Source organism: Lutra lutra, chromosome 6 (genome assembly GCF_902655055.1).
Source record: "Lutra lutra chromosome 6, mLutLut1.2, whole genome shotgun sequence".
Lineage (NCBI taxonomy): Eukaryota > Metazoa > Chordata > Mammalia > Carnivora > Mustelidae > Lutra > Lutra lutra.
In genome coordinates, this window is record NC_062283.1 from 81,316,652 (window position 1) to 81,335,316 (window position 18,665).

The 18,665-nt window shown below is 38.6% G+C and overlaps 1 protein-coding gene across 1 annotated transcript in view; it reads left to right on the forward strand.

Annotated features, from left to right (window-relative positions):
• LAMA2 (laminin subunit alpha 2) overlaps positions 1–18,665 on the forward strand; it is a 672,905-nt gene that overhangs the window by 433,999 nt on the left and 220,241 nt on the right. The window contains 7 exon segments of the mRNA XM_047732179.1: positions 11,294–11,530; positions 12,758–12,901; positions 13,627–13,806; positions 13,915–14,103; positions 14,184–14,292; positions 14,295–14,316; positions 17,893–18,010. Coding sequence (XP_047588135.1) covers positions 11,294–11,530; positions 12,758–12,901; positions 13,627–13,806; positions 13,915–14,103; positions 14,184–14,292; positions 14,295–14,316; positions 17,893–18,010 — 999 coding nt within the window.

The following is an 18,665-nucleotide window of genomic DNA, read 5'->3' on the forward strand; positions in this document are numbered from 1 at the left end:
ACAGCTGTAAATCTTTTTTTTTTTTTTTTTTTTTTTTCCTGCTGACTTAGCACACATGCAGACTCTAATCATCTTTACATATATGATAAAGCATTTGAATGCACTGGTCCAGAATACATAATCTAGAGGAAAATAAGAATATTGATGATTGTTCAAGGAGGTTCAGAGATATAATTTCATTTAGTCATATGATTAAATAAAAACTATACAGGACACATTTTTTTAGTGCCAATGGCACTGTTAAGTTTCAAGTATGTTTTTGTAAATACAAAACAAAAACTTCTCAAGAGTTCCAAAGCTTTTTGTGAGTATGAACAGTGCTCTCAGTTTCTATGACTGACTTTTTCATGTTCAACTTTGAATCCAAGCATCTACCCTATCCCTTGGACTCATGAATAAACCCTAAAGAAACTTAAGAGGGTTCCATTCTATCCACAAAATCCTGTGATGTGGCCAAACTCTAATAATCTCCTGAAATTAAAGCTGATGCCTTTTTTTTATTTTATTTTTTTTTTTTTACTTCTTAAATTTTTTTATTTTTTTTTCAGCATAACAGTATTCATTATTTTTGCACCACACCCAGTGCTCCATGCAATCCGTGCCCTCTACAATACCCACCACCTGGTGCCCCCAACCTCCCACCCCCCACCCCTTCAAAATTCTCAGATTGTTTTTCAGAGTCCATAGTCTCTCATGGTTCACCTCCCCTTCCAATTTCCCTCAACTCCCTTCTCCTCTCCATCTCCCCTTGTCCTCCATGCTATTTGTTATGCTCCACAAATAAGTGAAACCATATGATAATTGACTCTCTCTGCTTGACTTATTTCACTCAGCATAATCTCTTCCAGTCCCGTCCATGTTGCTACAAAACTTGGGGATTCATCCTTTCTTTCTTTTTTCTTTTTTTTTTTTACAGCTTTATAAACATATATTTTTATCCCCAGGGGTACAGGTCTGCGAATCGCCAGGTTTACACACTTCACAACACTCACCATAGCACATACCCTCCCCGATATCCATAACCCCACCCCCTCTCCCAACCCCCTCCCCCCATCAACCCTCAGTTTGTTTTGTGAGATTAAGAGTCACTTATGGTTTGTCTCCCTCCCAATCCCATCTTGTTTCATTTACTCTTCTCCTACCCCCTCGACCCCCCATGTTGCATCTCCTCTCCCTCATATCAGGGAGATCATATGATAGTTGTCTTTCTCCGATTGACTTATTTCGCTAAGCATGATACCCTCTAGTTCCATCCACGTCGTCGCAAATGGCAAGATTTCATTTCTTTTGATGGCTGCATAGTATTCCATTGTGTATATATACCACATCTTCTTTATCCATTCGTCTGTAGATGGACATCTAGGTTCTTTCCATAGTTTGGCTATTGTAGACATTGCTGCTATAAACATTCGGGTGCACGTGCCCCTTCGGATCACTATGTTTGTATCTTTAGGGTAAATACCCAGCAGTGCAATTGCTGGGTCATAGGGTAGTTCTATTTTCAACATTTTGAGGAACCTCCATGCTGTTTTCCAGAGTGGTTGCACCAGCTTGCATTCCCACCAACAGTGTAGGAGGGTTCCCCTTTCTCCGCATCCTCGCCAGCATCTGTCATTTCCTGACTTGTTAATTTTAGCCATTCTGACTGGTGTGAGGTGATATCTCATGGTGGTTTTGATTTGTATTTCCCTGATGCCGAGTGATATGGAGCACTTTTTCATGTGTCTGTTGGCCATCTGGATGTCTTCTTTGCAGAAATGTCTGTTCATGTCCTCTGCCCATTTCTTGATTGGATTATTTGTTCTTTGGGTGTTGAGTTTGCTAAGTTCTTTATAGATTTTGGACACTAGTCCTTTATCTGATATGTCATTTGCAAATATCTTCTCCCATTCTGTCAGTTGTCTTTTGGTTTTGTTCACTGTTTCCTTTGCTGTGCAAAAGCTTTTGATCTTGATAAAATCCCAAAAGTTCATTTTTGCCCTTGCTTCCCTTGCCTTTGGTGATGTTCCTAGGAAGATGTTGCTGCGGCTGACGTCGAAGAGGTTGCTGCCTGTGTTCTCCTCAAGGATTTTGATGGATTCCTTTCTCACATTGAGATCCTTCATCCATTTTGAGTCTATTTTCGTGTGTGGTGTAAGGAAATGATCCAATTTCATTTTTCTGCATGTGGCTGTCCAATTTTCCCAACACCATTTATTGAAGAGGCTGTCTTTGTTCCATTGGACATTCTTTCCTGCTTTGTCGAAGATGAGTTGACCATAGAGTTGAGGGTCCATTTCTGGGCTCTCTATTCTGTTCCATTGATCTATGTGTCTGTTTTTGTGCCAGTACCATGCTGTCTTGATGATGACAGCTTTGTAATAGAGCTTGAAGTCCGGAATTGTGATGCCACCAACTTTGGCTTTCTTTTTCAATATTCCTTTGGCTATTCGAGGTCTTTTCTGGTTCCATATAAATTTTAGGATTATTTGTTCCATTTCTTTGAAAAAAATGGATGGTATTTTGATAGGAATTGCATTAAATGTGTAGATTGCTTTAGGTAGCATAGACATTTTCACAATATTTATTCTTCCAATCCAGGAGCATGGAACATTTTTCCATTTCTTTGTGTCTTCCTCAATTTCTTTCATGAGTACTTTATAGTTTTCTGAGTATAGATTCTTAGTCTCTTTGGTTAGGTTTATTCCTAGGTATCTTATAGTTTTGGGTGCAATTGTAAATGGGATGGACTCCTTAATTTCTCTTTCTTCTGTCTTGTTGTTGGTGTAGAGAAATGCAACTGATTTCTGTGCATTGATTTTATATCCTGACACTTTACTGAATTCCTGTACAAGTTCTAGCAGTTTTGGAGTGGAGTCTTTTGGGTTTTCCACATAGAGTATCATATCATCTGCGAAGAGTGATAGTTTGACTTCTTCTTTGCCGATTTGGATGCCTTTAATTTCCTTTTGTTGTCTGATTGCTGACGCTAGGACTTCTAGTACTATGTTGAATAGCAGTGGTGATAACGGACATCCCTGCCGTGTTCCTGACCTTAGCGGAAAAGCTTTCAGTTTTTCTCCATTGAGAATGATATTTGCGGTGGGTTTTTCATAGATGGCTTTGATAATATTGAGGTATGTGCCGTCTATCCCTACACTTTGAAGAGTTTTGATCAGGAAGGGATGCTGTACTTTGTCAAATGCTTTTTCAGCATCTATGGAGAGGATCATATGGTTCTTGTTCTTTCTTTTATTAATGTGTTGTATCACATTGATTGATTTGCGGATGTTGAACCAGCCTTGCAGCCCTGGAATAAATCCCACTTGGTCGTGGTGAATAATCCTTTTAATGTACTGTTGAATCCTATTGGCTAGCATTTTGGTGAGAATTTTTGCATCTGTGTTCATCAAGGATATTGGTCTGTAGTTCTCTTTTTTGTTGGGATCCTTGTCTGGTTTTGGGATCAAGGTGATGCTGGCCTCATAAAATGAGTTTGGAAGTTTTCCTTCTATTGCTATTTTTTGGAACAGTTTCAGGAGAATAGGAATTAGTTCTTCTTTAAATGTTTGGTAGAATTCCCCCGGGAAGCCGTCTGGCCCTGGGCTTTTGTTTGTTTGGAGATTTTTGATGACTGTTTCAATCTCCTTACTGGTTATGGGTCTGTTCAGGCTTTCTATTTCTTCCTGGTTCAGTTGTGGTAGTTTATATGTCTCTAGGAATGCATCCATTTCTTCCAGATTGTCAAATTTGTTGGCGTAGAGTTGCTCATAGTATGTTCTTATAATTGTCTGTATTTCTTTGGTGTTCGTTGTGATCTCTCCTCTTTCATTCATGATTTTATTTATTTGGGTCCTTTCTCTTTTCTTTTTGATAAGTCTGGCCAAGGGTTTATCAATCTTATTAATTCTTTCAAAGAACCAGCTCCTAGTTTCGTTGATTTGTTCTATTGTTTTTTTGGTTTCTATTTCATTGATTTCTGCTCTGATCTTTATGATTTCTCTTCTCCTGCTGGGTTTAGGGTTTCTTTCTTGTTCTTTCTCCAGCTCCTTTAGGTGTAGGGTTAGGTTGTGTACCTGAGACCTTTCTTGTTTCTTGAGAAAGGCTTGTACCGCTATATATTTTCCTCTCAGGACTGCCTTTGTTGTGTCCCACAGATTCTGAACTGTTGTGTTTTCATTATCATTTGTTTCCATAATTTTTTTCAATTCTTCTTTGATTTCCTGGTTGACCCATTCATTCTTTAGAAGGATGCTGTTTAGTCTCCATGTATTTGGGTTCTTTCCAAATTTCCTCTTGTTATTGAGTTCTAGCTTTAGAGCATTGTGGTCTGAAAATATGCAGGGAATGATCCCAATCTTTTGATACCGGTTGAGACTTGATTTAGGACCAAGAATGTGATCTATTCTGGAGAACGTTCCATGTGCACTAGAGAAGAATGTGTATTCTGTTGCTTTGGGATGAAATGTTCTGAATATATCTGTGATGTCCATCTGGTCCAGTGTGTCATTTAAGGCCTTGATTTCCTTGTTGATCTTTTGCTTGGATGATCTGTCCATTTCAGTGAGGGGAGTGTTAAAATCCCCTACTATGATTGTATTCTTGTCGATGTGTTTCTTTGATTTTGTTATTAATTGGTTTATATAGTTGGCTGCTCCCACGTTAGGGGCATAGATATTTAAAATTGTTAGATCTTCTTGTTGGACAGTTCCTTTGAGTATGATATAGTGTCCTTCCTCATCTCTTATTATAATCTTTGGCTTAAAATCTAATTGATCTGATATAAGGATTGCCACTCCTGCTTTCTTCTGATGTCCATTAGCATGGTAAATTCTTTTCCACCCCCTCACTTTAAACCTGGAGGTGTCTTCGGGTGTAAGATGAGTTTCTTGTAGGCAACATATAGATGGTTTTTGTTTTTTTATCCATTCTGATACCCTGTGTCTTTTGATTGGGGCATTTAGCCCATTAACATTCAGGGTAAGTATTGAGAGATATGAATTTAGTGCCATTGTATTGCCTGTAAGGTGACTGTTATTGTATATTGTCTCTGTTTCTTTCTGATCTACTACTTTGAGGGTCTCTCTTTGCTTAGAGGACCCCTTTCAATATTTCCTGTAGAGCTGGTTTGGTATTTGCAAATTCTTTCAGTTTTTGTTTGTCCTGGAAGCTTTTAATCTCTCCGTCTATTTTCAATGATAGCCTAGCTGGATATAGTATTCTTGGCTGCATGTTTTTCTCATTTAGTACTCTGAATATATCATGCCAGCTCTTTCTGGCCTGCCAGGTCTCTGTGGATAAGTCTGCTGCCAATCTAATATTTTTACCATTGTACGTTACAGACTTCTTTTCCCGGGCTGCTTTCAGGATCTTTTCTTTGTCACTAAGACTTGTCAATTTTACTATTAGGTGATGGGGTGTAGACCTATTCTTATTGATTTTGAGGGGGGTTCTCTGAACCTCCTGGATTTTGATGCTTGTTCCCTTTGCCATATTGGGGAAATTCTCTCCAATAATTCTCTCCAATATACCTTCTGCTCCCCTCTCTGTTTCCTCTTCTTCTGGAATCCCAATTATTCTAATGTTGTTTCGTCTTATGGTGTCACTTATCTCTCGAATTCTCCCCTCGTGGTCCAGTAGCTGTTTGTCCCTCTTTTGCTCAGCTTCTTTATTCTCTGTCATTTGGTCTTCTATATCGCTAATTCTTTCTTCTGCCTCATTTATCCTAGCAGTGAGAGCCTCCATTTTTGATTGCACCTCATTAATAGCTTTTTTGATTTCAACTTGGTTAGATTTTAGTTCTTTTATTTCTCCAGAAAGGGCTTTTATATCTCCCGAGAGGGTTGCTTTAATATCTTCCATGCCTTTTTCAAGCCCGGCTAGAACCTTGAGAATCATCATTCTGAACTCTATATCTGACATATTACCAATGTCTGTATTGATTAGGTCCCTAGCCTTTGGTACTGCCTCTTGTTCTTTTTTTTGTTGTGAATTTTTCCGCCTTGTCATTTTGTCCAGATAAGAGTTTATGAAGGAGCAAGTAAAATACTAAAAGGGTGGCAACAACCCCAGGAAAATATGCTTTAGCCAAATCAGAAGAGATCCTGAATTGTGAGGGGGGAAAAAGGGGATAAAAAGGGGCTCAGAAAGAAAGAAAAAAAAAAACTATTAAAAAAAAGAAAGCCGATAAAGAAATAAATATAAAAAGAGGAAAAAATATATATATATTAGATAAACTATTTAAAAAACGTTAAAAAAAAGAAAATGGTAAAAGTTAAAAAAAATTTAGCAGAAGAAGAGAAAAAGAAAAAAAAATTGAAAAAGAAAAAAAAAATTAAATTAACTGCAAGGCTAAAAAATCATGGGGAGAAAGCCATGAGTTCCGTGCTTTGCTTTCTTCTCCTCTGGAATTCCGCCGTTCTCCTTGGTAGGTGAACTTGGTCCTGGCTGGGTTTCCCGTTGATCTTCTGGGGGAGGGGCCCGTTGTAGTGATTCTCAAGCGTCTTTGCCCCAGGCGGAGTTGCACCGCCCTTACCCTGGGCCGCGCCGAGTCATCCGCTCGGGTTCGCTTTTGGGAGCTTTTGTTCCCTGAGCGCTTTCCGTAGAGTCCGGAGGGCGGGAATAAAGATGGCGGCCTCCCGGTCTCCGGCCCGGAGGAGCCGAGAGCCCGGGGCCCCACTCCTCAGTGCGCCCTCAGAGAACAGCGCCAAATGACTCTCGTCACCCTGGCCTCCGGCCGCGCTCCGAGCTGACCGAGCCTGCGACCGGTTCAAGGCAACCCTGAGCTGAGAGTCACTCCTCGGCTCTGTCTCTGCAGCCGGCTTCCCCGTTCTAATACCGGTAAGCTCTGCGACACTCAGACACCCCCGATCCTTCTGCGACCCTGCGGGACCTGAGGCCGCGCTTACCCCGCCTGGGCTTCACCCCAGTTAAGCCTCTGGAGCTATGTCCCTCAGCAGAACAGACTTTTAAAAGTCCTGATTTTGCTCCGTTGCTCCGCCGCTCGCCGGGAGTCGGCCCCTCCCCCCGCGGTCTATCTTCCCGTCGCTTTGGATTCACTTCTCCGCCAGTCCTACCTTGCAGAAAGTGGTTGATTTTCTGTTTCTGGAATTGCTGTTCTTCTTCTCTTCAATCTCCCATTGGATTTGTAGGTGTTTGCAATCTTTAGATAAGCTATTTAGCTGATCTCCCGCTACCCGAAGTAGTCTCAGCCTGCTACTTCTCCGCCATCTTTAAAGATTTTATTTAAAGATTTTTTTTTATTTATTTGACAGAGAAAGATCACAAGTATGCAGAGAGGCAGGCAGAGAGAGGGGGGTGGGAAGCAGGCTCCTCGCTGAGCAGAGAGCCCAATGTGGGGCTCGATCCCAGGACCCTGAGATCATGACCTGAGCCGAAGGCAGAGGCTTTAACGCACTGAGCCACCCAGGCATCTCAAAGCTGATGTCTAATCAGGATATAAATCAAAATGGAATATAGACCAAGTTTCCTTTAAAAAAGTAGTTCTGTATTTGATACCATTATTTTTACTGAATAAACATTATGTTGTTTGAAGTTGATTGAAAATTTTGATTACCTTGAACCACTGTTAAAAACCTGAATTTCTGAATAGCTACACACTTCATCATTATTAACAATTACAAAAAAATTCATAGAATCCTCACAAATATTTATGAGCATGTATTCTACTACTGAAAAATTTGGGTGATTATAATCTACATGAACAGTGATTTGAGATTTATAGCTTCTTTTTCTTTGTGTCATGGGTAATTCCTCTGTGTTGAAGTGTGAGCATACACATCATTTGAGCTTTCACTGAAATAGAATACAAAGCCTGCCATCTTTCACTAGCAGGGGAATAGTGCATAAATCCTCTATTGCTAAACAAACATTACATCTAATTATGATTTAAGTTTGATGTTGGCTATAGTGCTATCTAAACATATGGTTAATGGTCCCTTTTATTCTCCACTATAACTTCCTGAATAAACTTCCTGATTTGGAAAGGCCCCAATGTCTGCTTGGACTGTCATCTAGTCTTTAAGAATTAGTGCTTTGGTGTTATATAATAAATTGGGTAGCAGATACTTCATATTTTAGTTAAAGGATAAGAATGTCTCATGAGACATTTTAAAATGTATTGCATGACTATAATTTCCATAATATATCATACTTTTCTGTTTCTGATTGTGGCCCATTTTCTTTAAGTGAGTCAAGGAAAAGTCATTTAGGTGAAAGAATTAATTATTTTTTAAAGATTTTATTTATTTATTTATTTATTTTAGAGAGAGAGAGTGAGAGAGCATGGGTAGGGAGAGGGACAAGCAGACTCTACACTGAGCATGAAGCCTGACACAGGGCTCCATCCCATAACCTCCGAGATCATGACCTGAACCAAAATCAAAAGTCAATGCTTAACTGACTGAGCCACACAGGCACCCCTAATTATTCTTATTTTGAAATCTCATTCTACATCTGATGTTCCTATAAGGATGAGTTACTTGTGGTGACAGCAGTGGGTTATTCTATGCTTAGGAAACTATGTCCATGTTTATAATTTAATAAATAATCACATTTTGGATTTTTGGGGTTAAAATAACTTAGAGTAGCATTTTTTTTAAATGGATAGCAGTGAAGACAGAAAAATACTTAATCATAAAGATACCAAAAATAATAAGGCCTAGTCATTATTTTAATATCAGAATCTGGGAAGGTATTTCAGCAAACATTTGGACAGGAAAGAGAGGATAGATGGAAACTGGTGATTGTACATCACATCCTAGAAAGAGTCGTCTCATAAGTAGACTACTGTTGGCAAAAGCAGAAGCAGGAATATCCCCGGTAATAGTGGATATAGGGATTAAGCTGAGCAATGAAAGTGTGAGAAAGGCAAAGGGATATCCAGCCAGACTTGGATCTGGGAATCTGGCAAGTTGTAATGCATGTAAGTCTGCTATAGAGCTATATAGATATAGATCTGAGAAGGATAATATAACTACCAAAAAGAATCCAGTCATTCATGACAAACAAACACTGCATGGTGGAAAACTCAGACACAAAGAGAGATGGTACCCACGTGGATACAAGTCAGGACTTCCTTGGAAGACAGAAACCATAACAGTTATTTAAAAAGGGAAAGTACTGGGGCACCTGGGTGGCTCAGTAGATTAAGCCTCTGCCTTCAGCTCAGGTCATGAACTCAGGGTCCTGGGATTGAGTCCCGCAACGGGCTCTCTGCTCAGTGGGGAGTCTGCTTTCCCCTCTCTCTCTGCCTGCCTCTCTGCCTACTGGTGACCTCTCTTTCTGTCAAATAAATAAACATTTTAAAAAAATAAATAAAAAGGGAAAGTAGAATATAAAGAATTGTTAACTGGTTAAAGGTGCTTAGTTACTCAAAAAGCATAAAGGAAGGATGTAGGGAGACCTGAAGTAACAGGTATAAAAGAGTAGCTACTATTTTTAGGCTGAGTGAGGGTGAACAGAGTTTGTGGGCAAGAGTTGGTCTATAGATGCTGTCCACCATTGCTGTAGGATGTGAACATCCTGGAGCTGCTTGTCATGGTCAGAGCACGTGTGCAGACCAAAGCTACTCAGAAAGTTGCCAGCGGGGAGAGACTGGCCAGCTGAGATTCTATTTGGACTACTTGGCTCTCATACTAAAAAGTAAAATAATAATAATGACAATGGTAACGACGAACCAGAAACTACAATAGAAGACCACGATGGCCTTATTAGTTCTCTCCAGGACCCACTGTTGACTAAGCTTAACATTTTGGCTACCTAATCACAGAGAAATGTCTACAGGGGCAAGGAGAGTATCATCAAGCAGGACAAGGAAGGAGGGAATTTAGAGCTCAGAGACAGTAGATTGATCATTGCTACTGCTGATCTCTGAAAATTATTTATTCCAAGATCCTAAATAGCATTTTAAAATGTGCTTGGCATTTTCATTAAATCGTAATGAGAAGGGAGTTGGGGGAAATTGGAAGGGGAGGTGAACCATGAGAGGCTATGGACTCTGAAAAACAATCTGAGGGGTTTGAAGGGGCGGGGGTGGGAGGTTGGGGGAGCCAGGTGGTGGGTATTAGAGAGGGCACGGACTGCATGGAGCACTGGGTGTGGTGCAAAAACAAAGAATACTGTTATGCTGAAAAAAAAAAAGTTTTATAAGCAAAAAAAAATCGTAATGAGAGATGAGCTCTATAAATCAAGAGCAGAAAGACTTAAAGAATATAGGACGAAAAGACACACAGAGGAGCACAAATTGAAACTGAATGAGGTGAAATAAATTATTGAAATTCAGCTAAAAATGCAGTAGTGTAATTAAAAATGCATTGGTGGCAAATACATACAATGGAATTTTCACTGTGGAAAATGGGCACTATAAAATGGTCAACAGGTCTGAGAGGCAAGTAGGAAAACGGCTGCAAAGAACATGAGGATATCACGGACTGGGCAGACAGACCAAAGCAGTGTAGTTTCAGAATTGTAGGTGATCCTGAAGAAGCAAATGGGAAATGAGCACAGAAGCAAAAACAAAAAATAAAATTAAATGAAAAAATACTGTTGTTCTCAAACTGAAAGAACTCATCAGATTCCAATATATTAGTAAAAAAGACTCAAACTTAAAAATTCTAGCAAAATTTTGAATTATGTAAATAAAGGGAATAATTCTATGCAGGCCTAGGAAGAAAAAAATAAGTTACCAGCTAAGCACCTCAAATCAGGCTTGTCTGCAAAACAAAATGCCAGAAACCAACATTCTAGCTAGATGTCACTTTTGTGAGTTCTCTTGCCTTCCCCACATCTAGTTTGGCGCTCTTGGTATGTTCTCGGAGACTTCTGCACTTCTCCTATTATATAATTCTTATTTCATTTTGCTGTATATGTATTTACTCACTTGTCTCTCTCTGTTAGACTCTGAGAAAAGTCTCTTTACAGCTTAAATTCTGTAAAAATGAGATCATAAGATAAAATGACTGGTCTAAAGTTCAGTCTTCGAAACAAAAGTGGTGAGGAAAACCCTATCTACCTCCTCCTTGCCACAAAGACAGGAAAAAAAAAACACACATTCTCTCTCTTATTCAATAGGATTATGGTTTATGGACCCTCATCTATTTTAGTAAATGCAGGAAGCAGTTTTAATGTTATGTTCGTTGGTGTTTCCCAAGTGACTAAACTAGCATGGTACAAAGCATGTAATAGACACATGATGAATATGTGTTTAATGGAAGCATAGAAACATTCAAATTAAAATTTTAAGCTATTTCCCATGAAGTCGTGTTAATGGTTGCTGTTTTTATCTCCTCCATAGGCTTGTAACTGCAGCACAGTAGGATCCTTGGATTTCCAGTGTAATATAAACACAGGCCAATGCAGCTGTCACCCCAAGTTCTCTGGTGCCAGATGTACAGAGTGCAACCGAGGTCACTGGAATTACCCTCACTGCAGTCCCTGCGAGTGCTTCCTGCCTGGGACTGATGACAGGACCTGTGACTCAGAGACTAAAAAGTGCTCCTGTATTGATCAGACTGGGCAGTGCACCTGTAAGGTGTGGTTGTCGAAATACACTAAAGGAAAAACCTTCCCTGGGTTCTCTTTCTATTGCCCACTTTTGACTTCACTTAGTGGTCATGACTCACACTTCACTACATTAAAGAAATAGATAAACAAAAATTCATTGCCAGACACAGTTTTTATTCATATATGTTCATTTGCGTACAGATAAGCACCACTCTCTAAGAATTTATTTTCAATCCAAATCCAACTTCATTTCCAGTCGATAGAGATGATATATTTTTAATGATAAAGTGGAATTTTTCTTTACATATTTGCTTTGCTTAAACAGGAATAATTTGGGAAGGAAAAAAATGAATGTTCTCTTAAGCATCATCAGAGAAAAATCACAGCTAGATAATAGGGCTTCTAAAAAACCATTTCTCTTCGAATTAATCCATAATCACTGTACACTGAAAAATATATTTACTGCTGTGGAAGTTCAGTAAAATTTCATCACATATAAACACTGACATAACAAACAGCGACTACGTGCAAAATTCAGCTCATTAATATTGTTAAATGATGTAGAAAAACAGCCAATTAAAAAGGATAAGAGGAATTTTTTCCCCTTAGATATTTCTAAAAATCAGTCCCAGGATAAATGGAGTGAATACTGTGTCAGAGGTATCCTTTCATGAAAAAAGTCTAAGCTAGAGGGACGGAGGACATAGGAAAATGAAATCCAGAAAGTGATTATTAAAATAGTCTTCCAAATTTAGGAAAATGGCAGCATTTGCCATTGAAGCCTCCAGACAAAATACAAAGTCCAATGTTGTATTATTACATATTATAATTATAAATCGTATTTAATATGCATTTGGTGTGCATATATACACTGTAGAATGATTGTTCTATAAGCCTATATTTTAACACCCTGCCTGTTTTTTACAACTTTGTATCACACCACTGGGAATCAATGTTTCTATTTTGCTTTTGAAATTCTCCTGACTCTTTCCTGTTGTTCACAGAGGATATTAGGAAATGTGTTGTTTAGATCTTAAAACCAATACACAGTAGCCTCTGCAATGTATCTATGTATAAACAAAGCCCTTTTTAGACTTCTGAAATCCTAACAATGAAATTAACTACATGTGCCATTTGAGATGTGAGTCTCCTACTCAGTGTTTCTTTTTGGTTAATTAAGAAGCATTACTCATTCTCAAGCTTATTTTTCTCATAATCTCATTATGGATCCTGAGGAACTCTGCTCTCCCTTCAGGTGAATGTAGAAGGCGTCCACTGTGATAGGTGCCGGCCGGGCAGATTTGGACTTGATGCCAAGAACCCACTTGGCTGCAGCAACTGCTATTGCTTCGGGGTTACTACTCAGTGCTCAGAAGCAAAAGGACTGATCCGCACGTGGGTGAGTAAGGAACCGCTGAGCCATGTAATGGTACAATGTCAGTTCCTGCTTGTATCTTTCAGCCAGGCACTGAGGGATAGGATGCAATAGGAAAACATCTACGTAAGCCTTTCCCATGTGCACATTTAGTAAGCCTTTCCCATGTGCGCATTTAGAACGGGGGCCTGTGACATTAGACAGTTGGCATAAATGTCTTTTTTTTTTTTAAGTCCTAAAAATAACTCACTTATTGTTGATAAGGAAGTAGATGCCCAGGGAGAAAAGCAGATGTTGCAACTGAGGCATTATAGTCTGGGGATGGGCGGAAGCTGCATCCCGGAGAGTGAGGGTCCCCGAGCATGAATGCGGGCAGGTGATAAGGCAGTCACGAAAACCAGAACTTGTTGCACGTTCCCTCGAACCTGCCTTAGAGAATCGCAGCCTTTTAGGGGGCAGCGTGTTCATTCCTACTTTTGTTTTTCTCTAACACTTCCCACTTTTAAGTTCTATCTTTTATTAGTGTAAAAGACCAATTTTCACAGATGTTGTAGTTCTTATTGTGCAAACAAGGCAGAAAGACTCATCCCTTGCCCTGGTGGTTCATGGGGTCCAAGTTTTGTTCCTCATCAGAACACCTCCTCAGATCAAGAATGGGGCTACAGAGAGACACACGGTCCCTAACTTAGTTTTCAAGGGGTGCAAAGGATTGGAGCTTAGCCCCCTGCTGTGTTTGGATGCCCATGTAGGTGACTCTGAAGCCTGAGCAGACCATTCTGCCCCTGGTGGACGAGGCCCTGCAGCACACCACTACCAAAGGCATCGTTTTTCAACACCCAGAGATTGTGGCACACATGGACCTGGTGAGACAGGAACTCCGTTTGGAACCTTATTATTGGAAACTTCCAGAACAGTTTGAAGGAAAGAAGGTAAGGACGAGAACTTTGAAGTCATAGGAGAACAAAGTAAGGTATGTTTTTGGAATCACGCCATTTGGGGCTTTATCTGACATCTCACTCCTCATTTCATTTTGGTAGTTGATGGCCTATGGCGGCAAACTCAAGTATGCAATCTATTTTGAGGCTCGGGAAGAGACAGGTTTTTCTACCTATAATCCTCAAGTTATCATTCGAGGTGGTACCCCGACGCATGCTAGAATTATCGTCAGGCATATGGCTGCTCCTCTAATTGGCCAACTGACACGGCATGAAATTGAAATGACAGAGGTAAGCTCATTAGTTTGGTGCAAGGATGCCAGTGGTTTTGCATTTAGTTTCATTAAAGTGGTTTCTTTTCCTATTAACAGAAAGAATGGAAATATTATGGTGATGATCCTCGAATCAGTAGAACGGTGACCCGTGAAGACTTCTTGGATATTATATATGATATTCATTATATTCTTATCAAGGCAACCTATGGAATATCATGAGACAAAGCAGGTAAACTGTAATAGAATCAAAGTTCAATTCTTATTTTAAAGTCTATAGGTAAGATCAGTAAGACACCTGATGGAAAGATTTACAAGTGTTTGGTTTGGGAGTGTGATGATAGAAGACCAGTCAAGGATGGCTTCCAGGTCACCTGGCAGAAGAAACTACCGAGTCCCACCAACATAAAATAGGATGAGAAGCAAGTTTAAGGGGGTGGAAACATCAAAATTAACTTTGACCTGGTGAGTTTTAGGTGCCAGTCAGAAATTCAGAAGAAAAAGCCCTGCAGAGTAGAGATAGATAACTGTTGTGCTATAAATAGATTATAAGATTGCTGAGAAAGTAACTCCCTTCAACCTTCAGGGGAGCCAGGCAGGGTCAAGTTGATCTCGTCTTTTCCAACTGTGAGCATTCTCAAGGTTCATCCCAGTGTGCCCTACAATATTGTCCCTTTCACTGTGCATCATTATGTGAAAAGATTGGGAGTCACACCAAATAAAGAAGAACAGAAGAATAGTAATAATACATGTGATGTCACGGAAGCCAAAGGATAAGAATATTACAAGGGACTATAGTTTTGTCTAACCCAAAGAGGCCAATTAAAATGAGGCTTTTGAGACTGACACTTAGGATTACAATGGTGCCGTTCGTCATACCAATTTTTGTAGAATACTGGAGCAAATCTTAAAGTTTTGAGCTATGAATGAGATACAGTGACACTAAGAGTATGGGTGTAGACTATTATTTTCCATGAACAAAATATAAAAGGGAGGAATGAGATAATAAGGAGTAAACATGTTCACAAACCCTGAGGGAAAGGGGTTTATAGCAAGATATACATTAAAAAGAATAGGATAAAGAAAAACTAGATAATGGAGAAGTCAGATTTCAACATGAGCACACATGATCATTTTCTAGAGTGGAAGGGAAATTTAGCCAGTGAGTTAAAATGAGAGAATTGCTCACATGTGGCTAAATTTCCTTTATTAGAAGCAGAAAGTTGAGTTCAGACACATGGTCTCTCTTTCTCTGGCATGTCAGTTTCTCTATCATTTCCTGCTTGAAAACAGTATTATGTAATAAATTTGTTGATCAGTTTAGAACAAAATAAAACAAAGTAATTGTGAAGTCCCTTATTGGCAACCAGTGAATATATAAATCCCATATTTTGGATGTTTAGACTATACTAAACATAGATTTTTGTTCTTTGTTGCAGAAGATCCATATCATTCTTCTGATTGTACCATAGGTAGGACTTTGGGTTAAAAGAATAAATCAAAAATCAAAATTCACTTTCAAATTTGTATCTCTTTCATGCTTTTTTCATATTTCTCACTTCTAAGATTATTTTATTTGAAATAATTAAAAAATAAAGGCATGCATCAAAAATATACTGTCAGCAATATCATTAATTATATGAAAATATCAAATGTAAATCAGGTGGCAGAAGCCAAGGCATGTTTGTATGTCATGGAAGACAGCAGATAAATTTGTGAGGGTGGAAATAAATAATTATTTTGCAGATTCCTCCATTCTGCAGTGAATTTGGTAGCACATGGAACATTTTGTTAGTGGAACCGATAGAAAATATATTGTCATGCATTTTTCATTTTACTTTCTTTGCTTCCCTCATACCGATTCCATTTTATGGGGGAAAGACCACCTTTATTATGGTCTTCCCCCGCCCAACCCCTAAGTCCTTTTTCTTATATTATTCACAGACCTCCCTAAATAAAATTCTTTGGTTTAAGAGATCATTTTGTGAAGCTTAAGGATCAATCAATAAATACATCACTTGTTCAAAGCTTAATAAAAATTAAAGCCATTGTCTATCAACAATAAGAATAAAGAAAGCAATGGATCAGCACTTAATTTTCTAATACAGTAGAATTGTGACAATATATAGTAAAATATAGTGAAATATATTTATATATAGTTAATATATAGTCATATATGTGCATATATATATAAATATATATATAGCCAAATATATATAGTCAATATATAGTGAAAAATATATTTGAATCTTCCCTCTAAGATAGAACATAACCCTGCATCTTTGTTCAGTTCCAAATAAAATAGTCTCAGAAGCAGAGCGTTTGAGAGTTTTACATGTAGTTTGAGACTTACATAATGTCAATGCTGACATTGCCTTTTTTTCTTCACTTTTGTCTTCTCTTACATTCATTTCAAGGATGTAACAACTTTGCATTTCAGTATTCACTTAAATAGAAGCCTGAGTTAGCCCAAATCCCTGATTCAAACAAAACAATTGCTCTTTTATCCCCTGAGAAAAACCAGGTGCATTGCAGAAATATCTGTTGTTGACACACAATTCAAGTTTTACTCAGTTTTTTAAATACTCACTAGCCTGTTGTGTGCGTGCGTGGGGAGAGAAGGGAAGATGATGTTAGCAACTCCTCATGTTATGAAATACCACACGATGCTGACACAGAGGACTCAGGAACAAACCTCAAGTGACCTTCTCACTCCCACAGAGAATCCAGGGGGACATGAAGGTAGAGTCTTCCTTACGGGAGGGGCGTGGTTTGTTTATAGATCAAACGGCTTTGTTAACTAGAAGGAGGGGAGAGTGAAATCTGAATTTTAATTGAACATGTGTTTCATAAAGGCTGGCTGATCTTCAGAGTGCAGATTACAATCTTCGAAGTCAGGGTGTGCATTCATAATTCAGTGTCAATAAAACCTACCTATGCTTGTTATAAAGTTTATGATTCAAGCTCCTCAAGCTATTGGAGGTGACTTTTGGTGAAGAAAAACTATTCATTTTCTCATTTAAAAGTTTATTTGCAGAACATTTCATGTTACCAGTTAGTCAGTCATGAAATAGTCTGAGTTTATGGACCATATATATTTTTTAAAGCTTCATTTCAAGTGAATGTGAAAGGTATCAACATTTTCACTAGGAATATATTTTTTTCAACTATAAGGACCTTCCTACCAATAGGAAGGGTGAGTTAAGTTAGTTGAAGGATTTATTTAATAAAATTAACAAAGTCACTAATCTGAAAGTTTCCTTATCCTTTATCCAGTAAGATCAATATTACTGGATTATCTTCAATCGTTGTTTTCTTTATGGTTTTCTAAAGTTCTTGAAAGGACAGCCAGACTCAAGAGGAAGAAATCGGGCTAGTTGTAAATTAAAAGCAATTTCACTAGTGACCACAGGAGATATTCTAATGGGGAATGACCTTGGTTTGTCTGTTTGAAGGAATATAAATGTCTAATTAATTGCCCATGTCTACCTGAAGCCACTCACATTTTAAAATGTGGGGGAAAAGATCCTTATAATAACTTCTCCACAGGACATCAGACATCTAATTTACTAAACTCCTTATGATTTATGTGAATATTTTGCTAATGTGTAATCCCAGCCTTTGAGGAAGCCAAGATGCAGGGTTATGATGTTGCGCATGACTCCCTGGATTTAGGCAGCTTGAAAACCATAAGACAGGCTTGAGGTTATTGAAAAAACCCTGAGAAGACTCTTTTTGTAGGATTGGGTGTTTACTACATGAGCTTAATTTACTGGTGTGATAATCTCAGTATACTCACTGTTTGCAGGATTTCTGAGATCTCAATGGAGGTAGCCGAACAAGGAGGCATGACAGCGTTGACGCCTCCAGCTCACTTGATAGAAAGATGTGATTGTCCCCCAGGCTATTCTGGTTTGTCTTGTGAGGTAAGCTGACTACCGCTAACCTGCATAAGCTCAACTCACCTAACCAGCCAAACAGAAATGACTTCCAGAACTATTCTGGGTGCAATCAGTTTTCCTTGTTCATTGCATATCCTTAATCTATTTTTTTTTTTAACTTCCACTCACAGCATGAAACACCATGAGATGAGGATGGTGTTATTGTGACCTAGAAGTAGGAATCACATCTGAAGGGTAATATTTGATGAAAATTAAAAGATTTGTAAAAATACAGAGCAGTCAAGAAATAAGAATGTTTTCATAAGGCACCTTTATTATATCTGAGCCATTTTCTCAGCACCTCTTCTGAATGGCTAAAGACATTTAAGCTGCAGTGATTATGAGATAGGATTATATTGGGTTTTGAAAGATTGTTTTTATATGGAACATGACAAAACACAGGCACTGAACAGCAGACTGTTTCCTTCAACATAAGCTTCTCAGAAGGACATTTACTGTTCCCACAATGCCACTATCATCCAGTCGTTATATTTTTTTTGAATTGCTTTTGCTCTCTGAGAGTTTCCCTTGATTATCTTTAGAACTGGCATATTTTCTAGATCTTTATCCTCTGGAAGTCTATTGAGTTTTGCAAATATTAAGTATTAATAGGAAGAGTATAATATAGGGGAAAGAAGAA